The sequence below is a fragment of the Protobothrops mucrosquamatus genome, unplaced genomic scaffold (genome assembly GCF_001527695.2).
Source record: "Protobothrops mucrosquamatus isolate PMUCROS unplaced genomic scaffold, P.Mucros_1.0 scaffold7781, whole genome shotgun sequence".
In the NCBI taxonomy this organism is placed as follows: domain Eukaryota; kingdom Metazoa; phylum Chordata; class Lepidosauria; order Squamata; family Viperidae; genus Protobothrops; species Protobothrops mucrosquamatus.
The window spans coordinates 5,264-14,031 of record NW_015393580.1 but is presented as its reverse complement, the minus strand read 5'-3'; the positions used below and the strand labels follow the sequence as shown (position 1 = coordinate 14,031).

Genomic DNA, 8,768 nt, shown 5'->3' with positions numbered 1-8,768 from the left:
TGCTTCTTAATCGTCTAGAGCTGGTGGCCAGTCAACATCCACAGACTGCAGGAAAAAAATAAAGAAAAATAATTAAACCAGAGCTAACTCATTTGTTTGCAGAATATCTAACCTCAGATAATGGATTCACTACAAATGATGAAACTTGGTTTTCCAAGTATGGGACAATGGGACCACCACAAAATGGAACCACCACAAACACCACGGCGAGTGTAGTTAATACATCTGTATGTTCCCAGACTGGGGAAAGCTGAAGTGACAATATACCTGAAGTTAACATCCAATTAGCCTTTAAAATCTTGGATGAAAAGCCGTTTAAAAACCAACTTGGGGATGATATCTGATTGTTATGCTCTAGTCTGGAGTTTAAACTACAAATGTATGCCCAATGAGCCTCTGTGATTCTCCACACGCAAAACCACATCTGCACTCTCTCAGTCTAACAGGAAAAGTTTTGAAGAGGGATGAGATGCTGTAGGAAATGATACAGATTTCAGAGATTAGATTAAACTCTGCTAGATATGAAACAAATCCTCTGTGATTTGTCCCTTAATTTCCTACTAGAAAGAGCAATGGTGGCAATTCCATCCTTCTGTCTACAGAGACATACAAAGGGAGTACTTACCTCTACATCCAGCTCAAAGATGTCTGCAGTTGTCTCCAACAGGAAACCAATATTGGGCTTGGTTCTACCAAAATCTCCATGTACAAATTCTTTAACATAACTAACAGTTTGCCGTTAAGGAAACGAGAAAGATGAGCTTGTTAGAATATATTTTAAAGTAAGACTTTAGAATATGCACATCTCCCTTTCTCATTCTTTCTCAAACACACAGCCAGGGCTAAATGACAGGATATAGCAAATTGGGGGGGGGTGGGGTTAGAAGAGAGCATGCCATCTTCTGGGGGAAGGGGAGGGGATAGAGAAAAAAGACAGAAAGGAACAAGAGTCATGTGTATTTCACACAATTTTCTGACCCAAGGAAAATTATACTTGAAGATTTATGTTCATTCTTCAATATTTAATACTATTATTTTATTGAAGAGCTCGGTACAGAATTCCTGCCCAATGAGGCACTTCATTTCAGAAAGGATACGTCCCCGCTTGTGTCTTCAAGTGAAGACGGAAATGGTGCTCATCTATGTACTCAGACTGCATGCTGTGGATGACACGAACTCTGACAGCTAGTGGCCGCCGATGAAGTACACGTAATGGCGTTTTTTGATCAAGCTTTAAATCCTGCTCAAGAATTTCAGATTAAAAAAAATAGCATTACATGCATCACAAACCCATGAGACAGAAAATTCAAATATCAATTCAGACATCTTCCCCAGTGGAGAGCAGCTTCAGGTTGCCACATACAATAATAACAAAGTAACCTTGACAAACCAATAATGAGGATGAGAACATGGCAAACCCTTTGAAGGATAGTTTGAGGATTCAAGAAAATGTTGATAAGCTGTAAAATGGGCAGTATATTTTTCAACAGGGAGAAATGCAAAATTCTACATTAGGTTGACATGAATGGGTACATTCCTATACTAGGAAACAGTGGAAAAAGTGCATGAGAAAACATTCTGGGTATCTTGGTGAATCAGAAGCTGAACACAAGCCAACAGTGTGATTTAGCTACAAAAAAGCAACTAAATCTCTAGATGATATCAGAAATATAGTAATATTCTGTACTGAGACCATACATCTGGGCATCACATTTTAATAGATACTAGAATATGTCCAAAGGAGCACATGGGGGGAAAAACTTGCAAAAAATGATTGGAGGCATTGAGTATGTGAACTGGAGAAGAGAGAAGAGAGGACTGTAGGAAAATATATTAACTGTCCTTGGTAATCAGAAGGGTTATATAGGAGATGAGGTAGAATTGTTTACAGACATTTCAGAAGACAGCACAGAAAGAATGAATATAAATTACAACTCAGATTTCAGCTGGGCATCAGGGGGAAAAAATCTAGCAATAAGTGCTGTTCAACAATGAACAGATTGCCACAAGAGATGATGGACTCTTTGCTGGAAGTTTTTGAATAGAAACCTCTTGGTCATCTTTTGGAGATGTTGTAATACAGTAATACAGTGTTTTTTCAACTTTACAACCTTAAGATGTGTGCACTTCAATTTCCAACACTCCCCAACCAGCAAGATGGCTAAGGAATTCTGGGAGTTGAAGTCTATACAACTTAAAGTTGCCAAGGTTTAGAAATACTGCTATGGTAGATTCATATACTGGGCAAAAAGTTTGATTAGATGTTCCCCAATGTCCCTTCCAATCCTTACTTTTTAAGAACTATTTATTGTGCGTTAATGCTAACTGCCAATACTAATGCCATGAAGGTTGAGGGAAAATAATATGGCATATGAACATTTTTAAGAGATACAGAGTAGCTGAAATACCAAATCACTAAAAGCAAATAAATACATTCTTCAAACATTGTTCCATTGACCTTTTCTTCCTGTTGACAAGAATGAATAAGCTTTCCTGTATTATAGAATAGAATAGGGCTGGAAGGGACCTTGGAGGTCTTCTAGTCCAGCCCCCTGCTCAAGCAGGAAAACCTATACCATTTTAGACAGGTAGCTGTCCAGTCTTTTCTTAAAAACCTTGATGAAACACCTACAACTTCTGAAGGCAAGCTGTTCCACTGGTTAATTGTCCTCACTGTTACTGGTAGGTAGTTTCTCCTTAATTCCAGGTTGTTTCTCTCTTCGGTCAGTTTCCAACCATTGTTTCTTGTCTTGCCCTTTGGTGCTTTGGAGAATAGTTTGATTCCCTCTTTTTTATGGCAGCCCCTCAAATACTGGAATACTGCTATCATGTCGCCCCTGATTCTTCTTTTCTTTAGACTAGCCAAACCTGCAGCTGTTCCTCATATGTTTTAGTCTCCAGGCCTTTGATCATTTTAGTTGCTCTTCTCTGAACTTTTTCCATGGTCTCAACATCTTTTTTTGTAGTATGGTGACCAAAATTGGTTGCAGTATTCCAGGTGTGGTCTCACTAGGGTTTTGTAAAGCGGTACTAATACTTCGCGTGATCTTGATTCTATGCCTCTGTTTATACAACCCAGGATTGTATTAGCTTTTTTGGCTGCTGCTGCACACTGCTGGCTCATAGTCAAGTGATCATCCACTAGGTTGACAAGAATAGACTAGATCGTTATGGTTGACAAGAATAAAAAACCTTCCTGTATTATGGTTCTATGTCTGACAGTTACTTATAGAAAGATGGATATATATTATTCTTATTTATTTCAGAAGTATTTCTACAGAAAATGGCTGTTTCAAAGGACAGAACAAGCAAATATATCCAATGCCTTTTACGGCTCAGTGATGGCTTGGTTATAACAGCTTGATTATAACAGCTCTCATCCTAGACTAACTTGTTCATTAAATAACCCAACATAATGTATCGTTTATACATTATCCATCTGCATAGAAACTTCTTATAGAAAGTAATTTCTATACTGTCAGTGTCACGCTTCTGAAAATATTATACTCAAAGCCATTGCATGAATTCTGTGGTCTACCGTTAAAAAAAAGGAACAGTTATTTTCATCTTGCGTTTGATGAAAGTTAAACATGGGGCTTGTAAAATCTTGTAAAGGATTTAAAAGCGAGCAAACAAATGATAAATACCACCCCAGACATGCAACCTTCATTGAGTCTAGAAATGTGATGTCTTCCTTTTGGATCACTTTCTCTGTCCATATTAAGGCACTGTAGGACTTGGTCTTCTCTTCTTCCCCTTCTTTCATATGTACAATGGCCTCTCTGAAATAAAAACAAACAAATTAGAACAGCCACAAACTTCTGCTGGGCAGAAGATGTCTCATCAGATATTAGATGGGAAAAATATCTCCTCCTCCATCCTGCCGCATATCCCTGATGTCAAAAGTAGAAAATCTGCAGTTGCAGAGGATTCCCAAAAATCTGCAATCTGTAATATAAGGACCTTTGAGACAAGTTACTTGATCAATAAATCAATAAAATATGCTGATCAACTGAAAAAGAGAAGCAGATCTCCCAACTCATGCTTGTGATCAAATACATTTTAGACCTTTTTATGATCTTGTGTTATAGGTTTGTTATTCTTTTCTTATTATTATTAAATTTATAATCATTATTCACATATAAGCATGGAAGGCAATTAATAAGAAGAAAACAAAACTCAATTAGTCAAAATAGCAGAATCAAAACTAAAATCAGGACAACTGAAATCAGTTTAGCCATTAAAAGTTTGGAAAAAGACGTATTTCTACAATTTCCCTACTCCCCACTGAGGAGTGTGTATCCAATATACTACTTCAGAGAACACATTCCACTGCCTGGAAACCTCAGGACAGAAGCCCCTCCCATTTCACAGATCGATCGACTCCTTTAAAGGAGCCTCTTCTGCTGATTTCAGTAAATTTTCCAGATTATGTCAGAGCCAGGAAAAATGAGGTGATTCCATTTTCCATGGAAATATGCTAAAAAAAGAGACTAAGGTTGAGATTTTTTTTTTTAAAAAAAGTCCTGTTTTAAAAAGTTTTATCTAACAAGGTCAACTAACCTGTTGACAAGCTGTAAATCACGAACTTGGACTTTGTCTGAAGAACTGTTGATCCTCTAAAAAGTGTTTTTTAAAAATAAAAAATATGTGATTATTTTTCAATTGAAATCTGATAGTAAAAACAATTTCTTTTAAAAATGGGTAGTTAAAGCACTATACCCTTACAGCTAAACAAGGAGTACCATGTATATTCCTGAATTTCATCAATTAATTCTTGCCATATGAATTATGAAATCAGCAGTGTGTATATATAACTTAAATGCTAGGGCAGGATATATACATCGACATTAAGCTGACGATGTGTAAAATTGCTATGATAGTTTTCTCTTCTCCATGGATCTTAGGGCTGATTTTTCATCTGCCCACTGTTTAATACCCTCCAAGTGGAGAAGATCATATTAGTCCCCAAGCAATTTAGCTTTATAGGTAAATTCAACCTTTTGCAAGGAAATCTCTGGTTGCCTCCCTTCATGCCAATCTACATGACAATGGTTACAGGTCAACTTTCAAATATTATACCTGTTGAAGCGCCTTCATTTCTACTGCAGCCAACTGGACTTTTCGAGGATTAACTAGCTCAACTGCAAAGGGTCTTCCTATGAACAATGGTGTAATCATGATGGTGGCAATCAAGAAAGGAGGGTGAGAAGAAAACAAATATAAAATTATAAACTAGTTTTCAGATTTAGACATGGGGGAAAAAGGAAATTGACAATTGAAAAAAGTCCATTTTAAACAAACTATATAAAATTATATCAAGATGTAAGTTCACAAAGGGAAAAACTTAGTACATACTTACCTCAAATACCAAAAATTAAAATCAGTTGCACCAGATCAGTTGCAAATGATTAGAACATCATTACAGAGAACCCGGAAGGAACTAGTTTTACTTAAACCTCAGACATTAGTTTAATTTACTCTTTACTTAATTATAAATGCCTAATGGCTGGGAAGGGATTTCAAAGGATCACTAACCAAATGGACATCAATAATTCCACTGTCCAGAAGATCATCTACAAGTGGAAAATATTTCAAACAGCTGCCTACTTGCCCAGGCCAGGCTGCCCCGTAAATTCAACCCTACAGCAGAATCCTAGGATTTCATCACAGGAGCTTCAGGTACCTCTTGCTACAATCAATGTCAAAGTGCATGAGATTTCCATTAGAAAGAAATTGCACAAATTAAAACTACATGGGAGCTGTGCCAAGAGAAAGTTTTTGCTGTCCAGAAAAAAAAAATATCAGGGCAAGACGAAAGTTTGCTTATAAACACCTAGGCAAAGACCAGGACTTCTGGAACAATGTGCTCTGGACAAACAAGACAAAAATAATTATGTGGCTACAGGACCACAAAACATGTTTGGCGAATTTTGTTAATTTATTTGTTAACTGAGTAAGTTATTTCACAGTAAAATTTTCATAGTTTTTGTTGTTGTTCAATTACATCACCTTTTGTTGTTGTTCAATTACATAAATAACGTTTAAATGAAGATCTTTTATACATAAATGTTCTTAAGTCGTAAGTTTTCTCATAATGAAATTTCTTTAGAAATGCTATCCACACGATTGCAGTCAATTCCATTTTTCAACAGGAATAGAACAAGAAATGCAAGAAAATATAGCAGATTCTTTGTATTCAGAAATATAAATATTAACAAAACCCTTCAAAATGTTAACTTCTAATTGCTGGACAGAACTTCCAAGTTGCAGTTTCAATGAAAAATACTGATTTTGTTAATCACTTCTACATTGAACAGTGGGCTCCATGGCCTAAGTGGGCTCCATGGCCTAAGTGGCCCCTTCCAACTCCCTTGATCTCAGAAATGGCTTTTTTTTTTGGTCAAGGGATCATCAATTGGTATCTCCCATTTAGGGTATTTTCAAGTGTTGAACTTACCACTGCCTAATGTTCTCACATCCACATCTTCCCTTCCAGAGGATGAAAAATTAAAACCTTAAAAACAGGAGAAAGAAACATTAACCAAATTTGCTGAGGCACTAATATGAGAGGGATGCAGTTGTCAGAAATAGAACATGAGCTAAAAATCCATATGCAAACCAAGCAATTCAACATGACCTAGACAAATCAGTTTAGCTCTACATTAAACAGATGGTGGGTTACTTGCTTGCACAATTTGTCTGCATTTTTTTCATCAGTGTGTACACAGCTTATTTTAAGTAACGTAAATAAACGTATGTGTGCAAACACTCACTATCTGCTTTGAAGGCAGCCATGAGATGCTCCAAGATCAATTCTTCTACAGATGATTCCATCTTCCTCTCTCCATCTATAATCCAGGGCGTCTGAGGTAGAGTTCTTGAATATTTATTGNAGAAACAGAGAACAGAAAAAATGTGCTACGATATTTATTAACTCTTAGTTCAGCAAACGTATTACAAATAAAAGCATTTTACTAGAAACCAAGAAAGGAAATCACTATCATAAAGTATGTATTAGAAGATCCTTCAAGCATTGCTCCTTAAACTGCTTTTTCCTCGTGCCTTGCGCAGCAAAGGCCCTAGCGTAAGTTTACTTCGAAAACAGATCTTTCAGCTGGTTGATCTATTGCAGTGTTTCTCAACCTTGACAATTTTAAGGCATGTGGACTTCAACTCCCAGAATTCCACAGCCAGCAATGCTGGCTGTGGAATTCTGGGAGTTGAAGTCCACATGCCTTAAAATTGTCAAGGTTGAGAAACACTGATCTATTGTGATATACAGCACATCACATGTTAAGGGTTTTTTTTCTGCTTGATGAAAGTATCAATACTTTGATGAAAAACAACTTTGATGAAAAACAATATTTGTATTTCATCTAATCATTCTGAACCCAGATTATTTTCCAAGATGCTTTTCCAGTGACTTCAACAGAACATATTGTCAACTGAGTATAGTCCTTTCCCAAGAAAAACTGCCAAATATAAATACTACTTCCTAATAACCCATTTTAATCAAAAATAGGCTGTGATTTGAAAAACAAATCCTCATTTGAAGTCAATTTAATATATTCTAATATCAATTTTCTTCAATGCAGATGAATATCACTGAAAAAAACACATCATTTTTAACACTTTCTCAATGTCTGACTTGTGCTGTACCATCATACTTCCCCGTAGAACAAAACTGTTTATATAATCATATGAGTAGCCTTTTCGTATTAAGCAGAGGGCACAATTGCTCAGTAATCTTTTAAAAAAGGAGTAATCCTTATTAATCTCTACTAAATTTGTTCTCACCAGCCACAAAAATGGCACCATTGTTGCATTGGATGTCAATAGCTGTGCAAGGAGTTTTAGGTGAACGTGGAGGAGATGGATAGTTCCTGTATTAGAGGAGATATAAAGAGCGATTCACTAAATAAAAATCGAAGGAAAAGTTAAACATTGTGCAAAATAAATAGATTGTGCAAAACTTTCTTTAAAATATTTCAAAAACATTTTTATAATGTGAGTAATTTTAAATAGTGCACTATTATATCTAAGAAACAGAAGCAGGCAAAAAATTAATTGATAACTTTGGTAATACAGTACTGAAAATCTGAGCTCATCTACCATAACCAGAGGAACACAAGCCAGCCTGTACGCTTCTTCAGCAGCATATAATGGATGCACATCACCAAAGCACACTACGCACGCCTTCCCGGCATTTCTGTAGCCTTTCAGAACACCACCGAGCACATCCTTCTCTCTTAATCATTTTTACAAAGATATCTGCAATACATTTACTCTCCCATTACTAAACAGTCTACCCAACCACAGAGACCAATTTTACATTGCCCTACTGATTCAACCCCCTCAAATGAATAAGATTGCCAAACTCTACATAGAGCAGACATGTCCAAAGTCCGGCCCGCGGGCCATTTGCGGCCCGCGTTCCGGTTTAATCCGGCCCTCGAACAGCCCTCCCTGCTCTATGTAAATGCGGCCCTCCCACGGCCCTCCGGCAAGTCCCATGAGAGAGAGAGAGAGAGACAGAGACAGAGGCACTTGCACTTGCACTTCTGTCTCTCTCTCTCTCTCTCTCTCTCATGGGACTTGCCCCCTCGCAGGGCTCCTCATTGGCCCTGCGCCCGGGTGCCCCGCCCCCTGGGAGAAGGGCGGCCAGGAAGTCCCTTTCCTGGGCTGGCCCCGTCCCAGGCGCACGTGGCTGGGGAGCCATGCGGGGAAGCCCCGGGATCCCCGCTGGGAGCAACCCCCCGGAGCCT

The 8,768-nt window shown here is 37.7% G+C and overlaps 1 protein-coding gene across 1 annotated transcript in view; it reads right to left on the bottom strand.

The window, feature by feature from the left end:
• Positions 1–6: 6 nt before the first annotated feature.
• Positions 7–8,768, bottom strand: part of LOC107300644 (putative tRNA pseudouridine synthase Pus10) — a gene marked incomplete at its 5' end in the record, with an annotated part of 13,977 nt that continues 5,215 nt past the window's right edge. Inside the window, 9 exons of the mRNA XM_015829954.1 lie at positions 7–45; positions 626–725; positions 1,098–1,240; positions 3,665–3,782; positions 4,564–4,619; positions 5,083–5,159; positions 6,461–6,517; positions 6,777–6,897; positions 7,796–7,886. Coding sequence (XP_015685440.1) covers positions 7–45; positions 626–725; positions 1,098–1,240; positions 3,665–3,782; positions 4,564–4,619; positions 5,083–5,159; positions 6,461–6,517; positions 6,777–6,897; positions 7,796–7,886 — 802 coding nt within the window. The remainder of the gene's footprint in view (positions 46–625; positions 726–1,097; positions 1,241–3,664; positions 3,783–4,563; positions 4,620–5,082; positions 5,160–6,460; positions 6,518–6,776; positions 6,898–7,795; positions 7,887–8,768) is intronic.